This window comes from Parasteatoda tepidariorum, chromosome 1 (assembly GCF_043381705.1).
Source record: "Parasteatoda tepidariorum isolate YZ-2023 chromosome 1, CAS_Ptep_4.0, whole genome shotgun sequence".
NCBI lineage: Eukaryota > Metazoa > Arthropoda > Arachnida > Araneae > Theridiidae > Parasteatoda > Parasteatoda tepidariorum.
Window position 1 is genome coordinate 65,481,915 of NC_092204.1, and position 19,626 is coordinate 65,501,540.

The 19,626-nt window shown below is 31.1% G+C and overlaps 1 protein-coding gene across 3 annotated transcripts in view; it reads left to right on the top strand.

Moving 5' to 3' along the window:
- Nucleotides 1-2,665: 2,665 nt before the first annotated feature.
- The window catches only part of LOC107452018 (carbonic anhydrase-related protein 10-like), a 482,641-nt gene continuing 465,680 nt past the window's right edge, over nt 2,666-19,626 (top strand). For all 3 annotated transcript variants that reach the window (XR_011636879.1, XM_016068291.4, XM_071181545.1), the window contains exon 1: nt 2,666-3,072. Coding sequence is in view for 2 of the 3 variants with exons in the window: in XM_016068291.4 (XP_015923777.2) it covers nt 3,036-3,072 (37 nt within the window). In the remaining variant the exon portion in view is untranslated. The remainder of the gene's footprint in view (nt 3,073-19,626) is intronic.

The window sequence follows — 19,626 nt, forward strand, 5'->3', positions numbered from 1 at the left end:
CAAGTGAAGGGTTTTAATACCGTATATTTTGGTTTTAGTAACTAGAATTAAGGTTTTTTATTTTAACAGAAATGCCACTACAATACAGAACTGTATTCATATCACAATACTTTTCGTCGTGTAGTTTTGTTATAACAGTATGTTCATAAAAAGGGGAAACTTTAAACACTAAATAAATTGCAGTTTTTTGTTTATTTTATCACAGAACGGACTGGTTACAATTATGTATGAAACAGCATGTCTGGTAACTGTATAATTTCTTAGTGCGTATAAACGTACGCATAAACATATTAGATATATGCTGCTTTATATCGTATAAACAAATTAGATATCTTAAATATTTTGTTGCATGTAAACCATGGAGATGTAATACAAATAGAGAAAGTCCTCTGTTATATTTCTCCATCTCTCTTTATTTCAAACATCAGAATCCCCCCTGTCACGTGCTCACTCTTTTTCGGTGATTTAGGCGGAAAAGGATGGCCGTCGTGAGCAAATTCTAACGTAACTAAAATTCTATGCGTCGTATGCTTGAGTTCTGATGTCACTGAAGTAATAATTGGACTTTGACCAAGTTTGTATGCATTCTAAGCAAATTCTTATGGTAACTGAAATTCTATAAGTCGAAAGCTCGAGTTCTGACGTCACTGATTTAATAATTAGACTTGGACCAAGTTTGTTAGCGTCTGAAACAAACTTCTATGGTAATTAAAATTCCACGAATCGAGGATTCGAGTTCCGATGTCAGTGGAGTATTTTTTTAACGTTAGTGTTCTGTCAAAAAGTGTTGCATACTAATTAATTTAATATTCTGCTCTGTTTTGCAGTTCATTTACGTCGCACTAGAGCTGTGGAATGGGCTATTGGGGACGGTCTGGGAAACATCCCTGAGGATTAATTATCATTCCAATTTGTTTTTCAGAAACTAAGTTACTTTAGTTACTGAAGTTAATTCTTCTTCATTTAAGTGGCTAAGCAATATCCGCTTGAAAGTGTTGAGATCTTTTGGAATAACAAAGAAGACTCTGAGTCACGAATCAGCAACTTCCTACGTCATAATATGAGATCAAAATCTTTCGTCAAGCTCTAATCTACTACTACTGTAATCACGGATTAGCGCACGAGATCGATGATTTGGCAAGCTTACTTCCACTCTGAACACATGAAGTTAATTTAAACGCCTTATAAACACTGCGGTTTTTCAATGATTTAAGATTATTAACCTGTGATTTTACCTGTCTCAGTTTTTTCGTCGAATTTTTTTTTAGTCGTAGTGTTTTGCTTGTCTCAATTACTGATTTTTTTAAATATTTTTTTGTAGTTCTAATATCCCATATAACTAAAACAGAGAAAATTGCAGGTCCATGTCTTCAATTCATTAAATAATTAAAGCTCTTACAAATTGCTAGTATATCTTGGATGTTCATTTTACGTCAATTAGACGATTGTGAAAATTGTGTAACTTTTGAGCATGATTGGTGTGACTTACTACTACCACACACACTATTTAGAAACAAGGCACAATATGTAACAGTAAAAGTTTTCATTAGTTCTGAGACCTCTCTAGATGTTTGTTAGAAGTAACACCAGGTGGAGCATTTGTCATTCTCCTCGTCATACATCACATTTGTATATATTTATTTTTAAATGCTTTTTAAATGTTCATAATGACTGAGTCATTGGTGTCAACAGGGATTTTTAGCTTATTCACGTGGATAAAAGTACCGTAGTAGGGGCCTCATTGGCCGAGTGGTAAGCGTGGAGCCAAACGCTGTGCAAAGCATGGGTCCCGTAGTGGACTGATCGTTAAGACACGGTTCCCAGCAGATCACCGAAGTCAAGCATCGCTGGCTGCGGTCAGTGTGCGGGTGGGTGACCACTTGGATCAGTCTGCGTAGGGACCGAGGGTGTGCGGTATTGGTCCTCGTTAAACTGTGCTACCGTAAAGTGCTCGACTTCGCGCGCAGGTCGTCGGGCTACCGAAGCGGGGGTGCCATCCCCTCCGCAGAGGATCAAAATTGTGATGGCATGTCTTCGGATCATCCTCCGGGATGTTTCCCAGACCGTCGCCAATAGCCCATTGTGCAGCTCTAGTGCGACGTAAATTAACAACAACAACAACAACAACATATATTTGCAGGCTTGTGTGCTCAATTTAAGCTTATAAACCATTGTCAAAGAGAAGAACAGATAGCACAGTACAGAGAAGACAGCGCGAAGATACATCCAGAGTAACAGCGGTATTCGAACCCGCTACCTCCATGCTTTGTTGTCGTTGTTGTTGTTAATTTACGTCGCACTAGAGCTGCACAATGGGCTATTGGCGACGGTCTGGGAAACATCCCGGAGGATGATCCGAAGACATGCCATCACAATTTTGATCCTCTGCGGAGGGGATGGCACCCCCGCTTCGGTAGCCCGACGACCTGCGCGCGAAGTCGAGCACTTTACGGTAGCACAGTTTAACGAGGACCAATACCGCACACCCTCGGTCCCTACGCAGACTGATCCAAGTGGTCACCCACCCGCACACTGACCGCAGCCAGTGATGCTTGACTTCGGTGATCTGCTGGGAACCGTGTCTTAACGATCAGTCCACTGCGGGACGCAAATATATGTAATGCCAGTAAACTGCAGTACTCTGTTAAAATAAGGAGCAGTAAGCGAAAGCAAAGAGCTCGTCGCACTCATATACTCTGTTATTTTAGCTCAGTTAGTTTATAGTTCAGTTAGAGGGTTGTTACATTGATGTATACAAAGAACGTCCTGTGATTTATTTGTGATATACGATTTGAACTGCTTTCTTTATTTTTGGTGAACTACGAATTGGAACCCTTTTTTAATGTCTGGGTAACTTGGCAATCTGTCCCGAGATCTTAAGTTTCTGCTACGTAGTCTTGAAAAATAGTTTTTCTTTCATCGATATAATTATCGATTGAATATAGATATAGAAGTTCATTATAGAAAGTCAGAATTGAAGTAAGGGTTGTAGGAGTTGTGCTTATTTTTTCCTCTGGGACTTACCCCAAAATGTTATGCCAAAAATGAGTTTTTTTCTCCCATCTCAAAGTGGTATGTATTTTTCATGACTTTTGAATCAATTTTTAAAAATCTTAATTATTTGTTTGAACACGTGAAACTGAAAATATTGGAAACTATAATACATAGAATCCATTGAAACGAAAAGCTATTTCTTAGTATATTTAAAGTAATTCCTGATAATTAGTTTGCAACTTATGAAGTATCAAAAAATAGTTGAATTTGTTCAAAACAAGAGAATCGTAAGACGATTCTGCATTTTAAAGTTGAACAAATTAATGGTATAGCATATATTTGTGAATTAGGTATGTAAATGCATGCTTTTTTAAAATTAGTACTTGGGATTAATGATTTTTTATCTTTTATTTACTAAAATTCAAATCTGATGTTTCATTAGAAGAGTAAAATTTAATACATTAGTAAGAAACTTGAAACTGATATTTTTATGAAAAGAGACACATTTATTGACACATTTAATAGTGAAACGAAACTAGGTTAGCTACAGGAATTTGAATGAAATAAATAGTTGAAATTCGAAAATAATTTTTCAAATATAGGACATGATTATTGAAACTTCCTGTGCACAAAAGGAGTGTATAGAATCGCAATTTCACAGAAACAACTTTTAAAACTTGAAACAATATTGCAAGGTAGTTTGATTTAAAATATTTAAGTATTTCAAATAACGTAAGCTATACTTTCTGGAATACTTTTTTAAAACTATATTTTGGCCAGAATTCATCTTTTTTTAAAATTTAGAGTAATTTTATATTTATTTTTAAATTGTCTTCTATGGTTTAGAATTTTAATATAATTGAGCTTTATTTATCTACAAATTGTTAAAGTTTGTTCTTCGTTTCTGAATATTTAAATTTGTATCTATAAGAATGAAACGATTACGATTGTAGATTATGACATTTACGTTAGCTGATTAAATATGTTAACTTTTTTCCGGTGTTGTGCAGTCAATCTGGTAACACTAATTTAACAAATGTTAAACCACCTGTAATGTAAACTTAATTCTTTTTAAACGTTTACCAAAGAGTTTAAGCAAGTCGCTTTGCTTGCAATGTACTGTCTAAAGTTGCACTGGTCCAAAAACTTGCCTCACTAAAATCTTCAGTTGAAATTTGTTGTTCTGGTGATGATTTGTGCTCGCTACTACATCCAGTTTAGTTGTCTTTTGATGATAATGCAAGATTTACTGTGCTACTACAAATAAATCTTCTAGATACAACAGGGAAACGTTGAATTTGAAGTTTCGACAGCTTAAGTTTCTTATACGAACAATGAAAGTAGTGGTTTTAATACAATGCTTCCACAATAAAATATTAACTAAAATGCTAGTTTTTTTCATACGCTTGACAGTTTTAGTCTTAAGCCTAGTAAAAATAAAAATTCTTTATTATACTTAAAAGATTTAGTTTTTGAAGCATTAATTTCATTCGATGTACAGCGCGAAAAAATGGACCACCTTGACTTTTGATCTAATGATCGGATCTTCACGTTCTAGGACTCAATCTTAATGGTTTGAAGGGATGACCTCAAATATGTTAATCAATAAGCATTGACGATAATTTTAATTTCGAAATGAGACACATAAACGCACTTTCTCTGAATAAACATACCTTTTTCGACGGACTCGAATTAGCAGCAAATCTGGGAAACATGGTCCCAATAGTTAGGAGAATGTAATGTTAACATTTATTCAACCATAACTGGGATTGACTGAGTTGAAAAAACTCTAATATTTTTAACTAAATTATTTAAATTATTTCATAAATGTGGTTTTAAATTACTAAATATCATGCTTTATTGCTTTTAGGTAACAGTGTTATAAATGTAGTGAGTTTCTCAAACTGTATTAGTTTGAGTGAATTAGCAATAAAAAGATTTCTTACATGACTAGTGTTGTCTGGTGGGATTTTACCCAGAATCCCACCTGCTATTCAATTCAAATTTAATATGATAAGCTATATAAACCTGAAATTTGCGTAAAACTCAGGCAATGGTAAAATCTGCAGTTTAAGTCATAAGTACTTATCATATACATTATAAGTGCACTAGTACTGATCTCTAAATGGAATATATCTATTGTTACCTCGAAGAAAGCAGGTGTATCTTTCCTGGTAAATGTCTAGTCCATACCTCAAAACATCTGTGTTAACTCCATTTTCAACCTTGCTTTATAAGTTAAGCGTCAGAAATAAGAGATCCCTGTCCACAAGCACCTGTGATAGCTTCTTACTATCAAATTAAATTTTTAAAAAGTTATTTGCAGTTTATGTGACTTCAAGAAACGGCAAAACCTTATCACTTATGCGATGTAAATGAACTAAATTGTTAAAGAATATCAGTTCTTTTATAGTCATTTACTTCTGTTCTTATAAAAAGAAAACAAAACAGCACCCTACGATTTATATAGATGAGGTAAGAATATTCTCTTTCCTTTTGAACAAAGACTATTTCCAGAGTCTATTCATGTAAGATAGTACACAATATGAGAACATTTCCTCACAACTGAAAAGTGTAGATGGTGAAGCGAGAAGTTCTGCAACGTCTAGGCAAGTATGAAATCTGACGTAGAAGCGGTAGTCTACCGTTCCGCTTCTTCGTCGTGCTTTATATTCGTCCAGTCGTTTCGGGACTTTTCGATTCACTAGTGCAAATTTTTGTTGAAGAGAAGTGTTTTCGTATAAAGTATTAAAAACTACAAATTTAAGTATGACCAGCTTTTCCGATTGAAAACAAACTTATCCTCCATCCAGTGGTGCTAAATTTTTTATTGTTTAAAAACTTTAGCCTGTTAAAATTTCAGCGTTCGCTTGCAATTCAGCGACGAGCTTTTAAACACTGTTTTTAGTCTAGTTTTTCTTATGACAAATCATAACAAAATGCAGATAACATGAACAAAGCATATTAGTACCCCATCGGATGGAATTTTCACTCATCGAATTGTATTTGAACGAGGGTTAGTTCTTTAATGTATACCACATTTTTAAATTAGACTTTTCAAGTTCTTATTTAAAACGTTCGGTTTTGTAATCTTTGACACTAATTTCAATAAAAACTACTTTATCGAAACTTGTATTCGTAATAAGTTGCAATCATCTCAATGTTGTAATTCTGAAAAGTTTTGAAAGCATTAAGTGGGAACAATTGTAAGGATAATTATATATAAAGTCCTGAAATTTCAAGATTTGCTTGAGGCAGAATGTCCTAGTATTAGTGACTTTACGTAATTTAGTTTTGAATGAATTACTGTTATAAAGTAAAACTTTTCCACCCATTGTAGTTATTTTCTTATTGTCGCATCTTCAATTAGATTTTTCTACACTCAATGCATGTACATTATTTCAAAATTAGACACTGGTTCGGATAATTGCAGCACAGTTTAAAGAAGTGCAACTCAAGTGCAAGAATTTTTCCAGAATATAACTATACTATTAATACTGAATTATATTCCAGAATATCATCGGCAAGTTTACGAAACATGCCCCTGATTCACAAGTTTGATATTGTCATGTCTTTTATTGTAATGCAATAGTTTTTGATGTCTTTTTTTCCATTAAGAGTGTGTGGCTACAAAATATCGTAATTCTACCGTTAATTTTAGATAAGTTGTCGAAAACGTGACGTTGTTCAGTTTAAGTTTTAATAAAGTAAAATAAACTAATGCTCAACTTAAAACTTTCAAATTTTCCATAAATATGTTGCTTAAAACAAAAAATTTTGTACTTATTCATCTGATAGTATTTGAAATTATGATAAGCGTAGCTGCGAGACAGCAGTTAAAACTTTTAATAGTTATAAATTTCTGAGATCTATCCGTATCTGAAATTGTATCCAAATTTTCCTTATTAAAGTAAAGCTGCCAATTTTTACATTTTTCGTGAAATAAGTTTTGAGCAGTTAAACAAGTATTACAACGTTTTGAAAAACGTTGCTGGTTGGGTAAGTCTTTCATACTAGTTTCAAGCTTTTATATTGTTTAACACAAAATTTATTAAATGAAGAAACTGTCAGAATTCTTCCTAACATTCGAGCTTAGTGTAACAGTTGGAATATATGTTAGTTTTTAATGTTTTAAGTTCTATTTTTATAGAAGCATGCTTGTAATCAAGCTAATTTTTATTTAAAAGTGTATTTTATATGTAATGCACCGCATGCGATTGGCTGTAAATATTTCTTAGCGATTTTACTACTTTGCATATAGTTACCTTTTTAAACGAGTTTAATTTCATAATAGTTCTGTTACATAAATGTTTCAGGGAGTGCGAAATTTTAACTTTTATTAGCTAAATGGATATAATATCTCAATGAATGTTAATTTTGACCTTAGATGTAGCAATTTTTTAAGTTTCAAAATTTAAATATTTTTAGTTTTAAAACTGTGGTTTTAGATAGCCAGTTCTTTTTATGTTGATTATAAAACTAAATATAGGTGTGAATAATTGTAACACCTAAGACATTCAAGCTAGTTTTTAAAAGTCGCCAAAATAAGTAACTTAGTTATACGACAGCTATCTAAAAGCAGCTTTAAAAGCAGAACAGCATACATAGTTAGCACAGTAATAAAATTTTAAATAATCCATGGGAGCCAATTGCACAATACACGACCGTCGCTCTGGCATGGGAGCTTGTTGGAGCATGGGAGCGTGGGACAAAGTTTTCTACAATGTCGAAGATGAATGTGGAGTACGAAGCGGTAGTCGGCTGTTCTGCTCCCTTTTCGAATTTCACACTTGTTCCGCCGTTTTGGGACTCTTCGATTTACATTTTCAATCTTCTCTTGGGGAGCAGTGTTTCTGTCTGTGTAATCGGAGGTTATACAAAGACTAAATTTGACTGATTTGATTAATATAATGAATTTTTACAAAAATTTTAGGTATTGGTAAAGTTTGACTAATAGTGCAGAGGAATAAAAATTTTACTTTTCATAATGGGAAGTGCTGTTTTGTTTACTTTTAGGCTGAACTTAAAATTCAACTCTAAAATACTGCATAAATCTAAAATAATTATCTAGAGAAATCATCGTAATCATATTTGCCATAATTGAATGAGACGTAAAAACTGCGAAATAACATTAGGGAAATTATTGCTTTCCTGCTTCAGATTAGTTTTATATCATACCTTGCCACTACTTATCCTGATTGTAGCAAGAACGTTTAAATACATTAATTTAATATAAATGAACTCTTCCGAACAAAGGACCTTTTACAATATAGCTATATTGTATGTAGTGCATATTGCATATATATTGTAGTGCATAAGTTGAAAAATATCTGTAAAGCTATCTGAATGTATTCAACAATTTTGAAGAATGTGATGTAATTACTATTATAATAAAATAAATTATTTCGTTTCAAATGTGTTTTAATTGATAAGAGTTCTTACTTCATTTTTGTGCATTAACATTTTAAGTGCACGAATGCTTTTTAAATGATATCAAATCCTGATTAAAGCATTAGTCTTTTTTTCTTCTTAAGGACTTCAAGAGATTAAGAAATATAATGCAACTTTGTTAACTCTCCTCACCTCCCAATGAGTCTGGTTTGAATCCTTGGTCAATTCGAATTCCGCCCCCGGCTTTCACACAGTGCCGACATAAAATATCCTCACTGGTAGATGGATCATGCATAAGTCCCCTTGCTGTCGGGAAATCCGTGGGATATTTTCGTGGTTTTCCTCTTCCTGTAACGCAAATGCTGGTTAGTTTCATTAAAAGTCCTCAATGAAAAGAAATTTCTCCAGTTACTTGATCCAGGTGTTCCCTTGTTTGTTCAAAATTACTAGGCTACGCAGTTGAACATTGGTAATCGTAAACTCAAAATTGGGTCGGCTGTTCAACAACGGTTATGAAAACTTAATCTAAAATCAAGATTTAATTTTGTTTATTTTAAAGCGTACTTTATACGGACTTTGTTCCATTTATATGGACACATTCTTTTCTTTTAACGGACACACATAATTTATATGGATATGTCTAAAATTTAAATCGCTTCTCGGGTGCTCTAGAGTGCTAAAACTTAATACGGGTTAACAAATGCTACAAAATAAGTTTGGTATTTGGTGGATTTGAAGAATCTTCTTGGAATGCATGGTAATAGTAGTAGTTTTCGAAAATTAAGTGATTTTTTAAAGTATATTCGATTTCAAATCTCTTAATTTTTCTTAATTACGCTGAGTAAGATGCTTTCCTTTCTTTCGTTATCAATAAAGGAATTTCTTTCCGTAGCAAATAGCAATAATATTTGGCTTGTGGTACTATTACTTAGTTTTCTAGATACTCGTAAGATCTGGGATTTTTCTAATAGATAACAACACACTATTCGGGAGCATCTTATTGAATACGTGGAATATCGTGGTGTTTTCACAAAGAATTGTACCTGGCATTATTTAAAAATGTGACATAATTTAAAATGTCTTATTTTTAGAATACAAATGCCATTGCATTCAGGGAAAAAGGTTGCACTCTTTGGCTCTTCATAATAAATTTTATTTCATTTGTCTAACATTAAAATTTTTATTAAATATACTAGAAATACACTTTTTCTCTAACTTACAATTTTATTTCATCTACAAATAGCTGTGTTTTTAAATGCAATATCAAACTTTATTCGGTTTTCCTATATCATTTGGCGAACACTTTAAGCGTTAATTATTAACTTAATTTTAGAAAGTGTTATGGAGGGAAAAATATGCAATTTTGAGATGGTTTGGAAAAATAGAAAAGATGAGCGAAAGAAACAAGAAATTTGTAAACGAGAAAAATGAGATTGGAAGAGGGTCTACCTCGGCAAACTTACGTTGATCCATTGAAAACGTTCTTCGTAAAAGCGCGTGGTAAAGTACCCTAATTAAATAACACTTTATCTACCTGTAATATTTGGGTTTTGAAAACTGTGATTCTAAAGAGATTTCAATCGTTGAACTGTTGATAGTTGACTAGTTTCGTTTGAGGACCATTGTGCTAAACTATATAAGAACACATAAATCGCTTGCTGCGCAAATCTTTTCTCAATTTATGATTTTAAATGAAATTTTGCGGGCTCTTAGGTGGTCAAAAATGCTATATGAACTATGCAAGACAATGATATTTGTTGCAGAACAATGATATTTGTTGCAAAACAATGATTTGTTGCATAAACAATAATAACTCTTGAAAAGTAGAGTTTCGGTACCTTTCATTTGATTTTTAAACTAAATCTTAAGTGGATTGAAATCTTCTTTGTTCACTGTTTATGGCGGCGTACCAAAATTATTCATCATGAAATAGTAAAAATAAAGTTAAAATTATTAACTGAAAAATCCAAATCGACAATGCAGGGAGGGCATGAACAAGCAATTGAGGGGGTCAACAAGTCCAAAGTCTTATTTCTACTTTTCATTGGACAATTCTAAATGTATTAATTAGTTCTACAATCTGTCACAAATGTAACACCAGTCTTTTCATAAGTGGTATATTGTGTAAGGCTTCAGATTATTTCTTCTCTCGAAGGATTATTAAAAAACAAGAAAATATTACAGAAACTCCTTTTTAAAATTTCTCCTAAATAAATATACTAAACTCAAGCTAAGCTAATTGTTTCTAGGTACTTTAGTATAAATCTGAGCTGAGAGTTCATTAAAGAACAAAAAATAACATTTTTTTCCTGTTAGTTGATGAGGCTTAGTAAAAAAACACCTTTTTATAATGCATATTATTTATTCAAATTAAGCCTAGGTGACAATTTTATGGATAAAAAAGTTTTCAAATTTTGTTACAGATCTAAGCTGAATTTTTACGATAATTTTCGTTGGACCTCGTTGGGATCTCAGACAGATATGACTTTATCTTCATAAATTCTGGTTTCGGGCTTTGACTGAGACAAACATATAAAGATATAAAAGGAGCAGCCTTTATGTAGCATGAATATTATCACTCTTCAAGAAAGTGGATGAGGCAAGTTACACTTGATATACGTATGGTAATCTTTTTGGATTGAAATCAATGCGAAATTAAGTTTGCAATCAGTTTTATTTAATTAAAATACTAATTAAGTAAAGAAATTTAGTAAAAGTGGTTATTCCTAATTCATAAAATCACAAAACTTTTTTTATATTTTTAAATCAGTTTCCAAGGAAATTCTCAGACAAAACTTTTTAACAAACTGAGTAAACATATTATCGTAACGTGATCGAGGATTCGAATTTCCTCAAAAACATTAACCTAATTCTACGGATTGGGGAATAAAACAAGAGAAGTATGGATGAAAGTTTTCTCAGTCTTTTGCGCCTCAAAAGTACTAACAAGGTACAAAAGTACTATACTTTTGAGTACTCCTCGAGTACTTTTGAGTACTCGAGGAATAAAAATACTGAAAGAAATGCATTTATGTGTTTACATTTACAAACGTAACATTTCAAGAAATTGCTCTGAAATTTTAAAGTTATAACAATTATAATAATATAATAAATTTTTTGTATATTTTTTAAGTTTAAATGTGAAAAGATTCGAGCATTGCAATATTTTTTATATAAGATAAAATGGCGAATTTAAATGGATATACTTTCATATTAAGGAGTTTAAAAAATATGCTTTTTTGAAACGCGTAAAATGAAGAGTAAGAAAAAATTTTGATAAATTTACTCTTTCATAAATCAAATCATTATTGCGCTTTAAAATTTTTATTTCTTTTTCTTACCAAAGTTTGTTTCAATTTTTTTTTAAAAAAATTGAGCAACAATTTACGTTTTCATAAGTTAAGCATAGCACACAAAATGAAAAAAATAATAAAAAATGACTGAAATGCAATTATAAGCTCAATTAACTGTTTTACTTCTTCCAAAGTGGTTTGGCACAGAATCAAAGATGGGTAAATAAATTAAAAATAGCCGAATCTCACGAAGATTTATATATTTTCCACCTTAAATAGAAAACAAAATTCGTTTAGTTTTTTCTAAATATTTCCGAAGTATCTTTAATTTTACTCTTTGCTTTAAATACTTTTGCATCTTATAAAAAAAATTCCTTTAATTTATTTGATTTCTGGTTTAAGCTTTATTAATAAACTTAAAAAAAAATCAGAAAAAAAAACTTGTCTCAATAACTTAGGGATTTTTTCTTTTTCCTTTACATCTATGGTCTTGTATAAAAAACTTTTAGATTTATAGATCTTTCTTTTTTCAGTAGTTCTTTTTTAAATATACATGCTATTTTTAGAGATTACTTCAAACAATAATTTTTCAGCATTTTAAAGCAAATTTACTGGATGTATGTGAAAAATTTTACAATTTTCATAGGCATGATAGTCGTAAATTTTTAAATAATATTTATAATACAAAGATACAAAGGGAAGTGTAATTCTTCTAATGAGTTTCAAAACTAACAAATATATATGCATTATTGATTTAATGACTTCATGTTAAGAAATAGATCAATTGTTATTAGAATCTTGTTGTTATTGGCTAATAATTATTTTACTAATCTACTATTATCATTCTACTGTTTTCAAGTGGAAACTAGAATATTTCTAATANTAATGGACATTCCATGTAATTCCATGTAATGGACATTCCATGTAATTCCATGTAATGGACATTCCATGTAATTCCATGTAATGGACATTCCATGTAATTCCATGTAATGGACATTCCATGTAATTCCATGTAATGGACATTCCATGTAATTCCATGTAATGGACATTCCATGTAATTCCATGTAATGGACATTCCATGTAATTCCATGTAATGGACATTCCATGTAATTCCATGTAATGGACATTCCATGTAATTCCATGTAATGGACATTCCATGTAATTCCATGTAATGGACATTCCATGTAATTCCATGTAATGGACATTCCATGTAATTCCATGTAATGGACATTCCATGTAATTCCATGTAATGGACATTCCATGTAATTCCATGTAATGGACATTCCATGTAATTCCATGTAATGGACATTCCATGTAATTCCATGTAATGGACATTCCATGTAATTCCATGTAATGGACATTCCATGTAATTCCATGTAATGGACATTCCATGTAATTCCATGTAATGGACATTCCATGTAATTCCATGTAATGGACATTCCATGTAATTCCATGTAATGGACATTCCATGTAATTCCATGTAATGGACATTCCATGTAATTCCATGTAATGGACATTCCATGTAATTCCATGTAATGGACATTCCATGTAATTCCATGTAATGGACATTCCATGTAATTCCATGTAATGGACATTCCATGTAATTCCATGTAATGGACATTCCATGTAATTCCATGTAATGGACATTCCATGTAATTCCATGTAATGGACATTCCATGTAATTCCATGTAATGGACATTCCATGTAATTCCATGTAATGGACATTCCATGTAATTCCATGTAATGGACATTCCATGTAATTCCATGTAATGGACATTCCATGTAATTCCATGTAATGGACATTCCATGTAATTCCATGTAATGGACATTCCATGTAATTCCATGTAATGGACATTCCATGTAATTCCATGTAATGGACATTCCATGTAATTCCATGTAATGGACATTCCATGTAATTCCATGTAATGGACATTCCATGTAATTCCATGTAATGGACATTCCATGTAATTCCATGTAATGGACATTCCATGTAATTCCATGTAATGGACATTCCATGTAATTCCATGTAATGGACATTCCATGTAATTCCATGTAATGGACATTCCATGTAATTCCATGTAATGGACATTCCATGTAATTCCATGTAATGGACATTCCATGTAATTCCATGTAATGGACATTCCATGTAATTCCATGTAATGGACATTCCATGTAATTCCATGTAATGGACATTCCATGTAATTCCATGTAATGGACATTCCATGTAATTCCATGTAATGGACATTCCATGTAATTCCATGTAATGGACATTCCATGTAATTCCATGTAATGGACATTCCATGTAATTCCATGTAATGGACATTCCATGTAATTCCATGTAATGGACATTCCATGTAATTCCATGTAATGGACATTCCATGTAATTCCATGTAATGGACATTCCATGTAATTCCATGTAATGGACATTCCATGTAATTCCATGTAATGGACATTCCATGTAATTCCATGTAATGGACATTCCATGTAATTCCATGTAATGGACATTCCATGTAATTCCATGTAATGGACATTCCATGTAATTCCATGTAATGGACATTCCATGTAATTCCATGTAATGGACATTCCATGTAATTCCATGTAATGGACATTCCATGTAATTCCATGTAATGGACATTCCATGTAATTCCATGTAATGGACATTCCATGTAATTCCATGTAATGGACATTCCATGTAATTCCATGTAATGGACATTCCATGTAATTCCATGTAATGGACATTCCATGTAATTCCATGTAATGGACATTCCATGTAATTCCATGTAATGGACATTCCATGTAATTCCATGTAATGGACATTCCATGTAATTCCATGTAATGGACATTCCATGTAATTCCATGTAATGGACATTCCATGTAATTCCATGTAATGGACATTCCATGTAATTCCATGTAATGGACATTCCATGTAATTCCATGTAATGGACATTCCATGTAATTCCATGTAATGGACATTCCATGTAATTCCATGTAATGGACATTCCATGTAATTCCATGTAATGGACATTCCATGTAATTCCATGTAATGGACATTCCATGTAATTCCATGTAATGGACATTCCATGTAATTCCATGTAATGGACATTCCATGTAATTCCATGTAATGGACATTCCATGTAATTCCATGTAATGGACATTCCATGTAATTCCATGTAATGGACATTCCATGTAATTCCATGTAATGGACATTCCATGTAATTCCATGTAATGGACATTCCATGTAATTCCATGTAATGGACATTCCATGTAATTCCATGTAATGGACATTCCATGTAATTCCATGTAATGGACATTCCATGTAATTCCATGTAATGGACATTCCATGTAATTCCATGTAATGGACATTCCATGTAATTCCATGTAATGGACATTCCATGTAATTCCATGTAATGGACATTCCATGTAATTCCATGTAATGGACATTCCATGTAATTCCATGTAATGGACATTCCATGTAATTCCATGTAATGGACATTCCATGTAATTCCATGTAATGGACATTCCATGTAATTCCATGTAATGGACATTCCATGTAATTCCATGTAATGGACATTCCATGTAATTCCATGTAATGGACATTCCATGTAATTCCATGTAATGGACATTCCATGTAATTCCATGTAATGGACATTCCATGTAATTCCATGTAATGGACATTCCATGTAATTCCATGTAATGGACATTCCATGTAATTCCATGTAATGGAATAAGCGACAAAAAAACACACGATAAATAACGCTGATGACATGATTATTAAATCAAAATTAATATTCGTATTTTACATGGTCGAAGTCGAAATATTTTTAAGATATCATGCTTACTGAAGAATTTCTGTAACCATATATTAAGTCTCAATTCAAAATAATCATGACGTAACTATATTTTAAGCTTTGAATCAAATTAGTGTTGCATTGCCAAATGTCACCTTGTAAGAAACTTAATAACTCACTAGTAATCCAAAGGTAGTTATTAAACTTTCACCTTGTAATTGTACTGCCAAATGTCACTTTGCAATTTTATTGCCAAGTATTACCTTGTATTGGAAATTATATCCCCGCGTGTGTAGTAAATGTTACTAGTGCACGATAAATCTGATCTGCCGGTTCACAAAGTCCTCCATGTTCTCATAACAAATTATACCTCTGGAAATACTGGATTGGAGATTGATCGTTCTCTGGTTCAGGTCAAAATTACGATCTCTGGAAGAATGAATGGAGGTATGAATAGTTCCCTCCTATATAACGCATGTGTGTGGCAGAAGTCAAAATCTTGGCCATAGATGGCGCCTTTGAAAACAAGAATAATCGCACCCCCAGTGCATTACTGACTTACGACACCAACAACGAGAACCGATTATATCACTACACACGATTAACACCGTCTACCTACTTAACATTGTAAACATTTCTGTGCCAATTTCTTTTCGGGTAGGATTTCTGTGGCGACAACATATTGTCTTCTCTCGTATCTTTTAAAGGCGGGTCGTTTATTTGTTATTACCGCAAGAGGACTGATTGCATTTATTATTGCACTATATAAAGAGATGACATAAAGGAATTCTTAGCAGATTATTTAAAAAAAGAACCTTTTTTTCTCAGTTGTCTTGCTTGTCGCCAAAACTTTGATTTTGTCATATAGAGATACGGAAAAGACTGGTACCCAGTTGACAAAAAAAATTCTTGTGATTCTTGAAAGTAAAGTTCGTACAAAGATAATAGTTAATAATAATGAAAATTGATTAATAAATTACATTGTATGATAATTAGGGAAGTTTTCGATTTTTTTTATGCAGTTAATTTTGACACAGCGTATTTGAACAATGCATCTAATGCTTAAAAATTATTACAACGAAATACAATTTAAAATAATGAAGAAATTATATTATCAATGCTACTAAAGCTGAAACTAATTTTAATATAAACGAACAAAATGTATTCAAGACTTACCTAGTTCAAAGCATTAAAGCTAACCATTATTTAACTAGTTTAGAAAATCATTTCATTAACTCATTGATCCGGTAACCACTAAGTAAAGATACTGGTCCACCCTCTCGTCTGACTTCTTTCGGCCGACAAGAGCAGTCGAAACCATTTGATAAATGAAACCAGGAATTGAGACATGGACCTTGTTTCTTTTCCGTTCAATTAATCCCCTCGCAATCTGAAGTTCCTGAAGTAGCTCCAAGGAAATTCTACTTTACTAAATAAAAATAGCCATCGACTATATTTTGAGGCTGAGATAGCTTATAGTAATTTATTATGTGCGCTGAAGTTTGAAAAAAAAGTATGAAAAATTCACCTTGAGTTTAGATTTAAATTTAATGTATTGTTTTCTTTGAGAAGGAAGTATCGGATTTTAGCATCTTTTTTTATATGCTTTCAAGCTTTTTTCATAGATTGTATTAAATGTAATAAAATATGATTAATTTCGCTAAAACAAATACGAAAACATTTATTTTTAAAAGATCCTGAATATTTTAGTTCAGTTTTTGCTTATATGGGCTTTGAAATACGCAATTTACAAATTATAGAAATAATGTAAATGTCATAACATTAATTTTACCTTGCATGAAATCTTTTCTTACAACTTTTCAATTTTATTTAAAATTATTGAAAAGAGTTTAGATCAAATGCTATTGGTTTTGCATCAAGGACTTTGTATTACAGTAAGTATAAACTTTTTTGGGCATCATTTGCAAAAATATACGACACAACACATAGAGTACCTGATATGTTTTGCATCAGAAACATTAAGATCTTTTTAGTAGACCAAATGATAAAAAGTAAAACTTTAATTGTTTTTATTAAATCTAATTTTAAGGACTTTTAATATATAGCGTAAATCTAAGCGGAGTTTATTTGGGAAATTATTAATTCATTAAATTTTATACTAGATATTTTAAACTTATTACAAAAATATTTTGTTTAAATAAAACAGAAATGCGTCAGATATCGAAAAACACTTTAAATACAAATTTGTTCTTCAAGAAATGGTTAAATTTCAAATTGTCTTACCAATATTTTCCAACACTTCGTAAACTATTGCTATTGAAAAATTGTTTCATTGAAAAATAGTAGTTTTATTTTCGTAGATTCTCCTAAAACAGGGATGAATGTTCTCACAAATCTTTCATACTATTGAAAATGAAAAAATTAAAGGTTAATCTAAATCTTTAATATTGTTTTTAAAACTAAAAAGAAATTTAAGTGTAGATCCCCATCTTGTAGAAAATAACAGATTATGTAGATTATGGTATATATTTTGAAAAAAATATAAATATAAGTAATTTATTGATTGATAAATTGGTAACTTTCCTATAAAACTGACTACAAAAAACAATGCTCAAAACTACCTGAAATTTTTAAATTTACAGCATTTTTGACTATGGAAACACCAAAAACTCGGTAATTTTTACGTAAGTGCCTTGGTAATAATTTTGGTATTACTAACAGCAAAATATGATTTGAGAATATGTGATAAAATCTATCTGTTAAATGTGGTAAAATTTGCTAACTTTATTATGAGACCTTAAAGCATGTCTTAAAAACATTTATTTGATTAAATTCACTTTTTTTTACTAAATGAGTGATTATGAAAACAATACTTTTGAGAGCAAAAGTGTTTGGTTAACTTTTATTATATGAACGGAAAAACTACCAAATGAATAATTTAAATACGGTATAGTTTGGTTTTATTACCCAGAATACTTTTTTTTCCAGAAAGGTCATTAACTTACAATAAGATAATTTTACCAGAATTCTTTTCCTTGTGCATTTTTTGAAACAGTTTATACTTTTATTATAATACTTATAGCTGTATACTATTTAATTAGCGGTATGTATATATCTGGATAAATGTTTAACATTAAATACTTATTTTTCCACTAAGTATATTGTTTTAAAGCATAATAATGATTTTCTGCATATCTTTAATCAATTTAAAATTGTAAATATCTATGAAAAATACATTTTTTTACATCTTTAGTAACTTTTGGATGCTTTCGATTGAAAGTTTTTAATTCTGTAAAGTAGCTGCTTTTTAAACAAAGTTTTAAAGTGGATATAAAGTCCCTTTTCCTCTCCTGTTCAAACAGTTCTAGAATAATTACACATGAGTGATTTAAAATCTTTTCAAATATACCATTTATGCCATGAGTACTTCAATTTCGTTTTTAATTACAATTTAACGACTTTTAAAGTACTTGGAATTATTAGAAACGCTAATTAAAATTAAAACCTCGTCGTTAACTTTTTTTCATTGATTTAGTTTTGGTTACATTTTCTCTAAAAACGTAAAAGCGAACTGACTTTATTATTGATTTCAAGTGAATAAGAAATATTTTAAATAAAATTTAGCTTTTTAGTACGCTTATTTTTAAGCAAAGGGAGAAGTAAATTATTATTTTAAAATTGCAAGCTTGTAAATATTTTATCACACTTTGTTAAAGGAAATATTGTTTCTTGTTGGCAAAATTTTGTGGAACAAAAAATAACACTTCGAGACTTATAATAATCTCTTAAAATTCATTATCAGTTTTTATTGACGATTAAGAAGCTGTTCCCTAATTAGGAGTAACATTTCATCAAAACGAACTGTTATTATAAATAAACATTAACTTTTTTTACCTAACGATTTTATGAAATATTTATGTTCAATTTGTTTCATAATTAACGTAGTGGAATTAAAATGGTTTAATAAGAAACTATTAACCAACTAGCGTTAATATTGTGATAACTATTCATTTGTTTATTAAAGAAAAGTATGTTTTTAAAGAAATAGTAGAAACTATTTATTAAATCGGAAGTTTAATCACGGTATTACAAATAACATATTGATATAACATTATAGGAACTTTAATCAAAGATATGATGAATTATGTTATTCACTACTTTGAAAAAGAATTGAAATCATGCAAGTTATAACTAGTTAT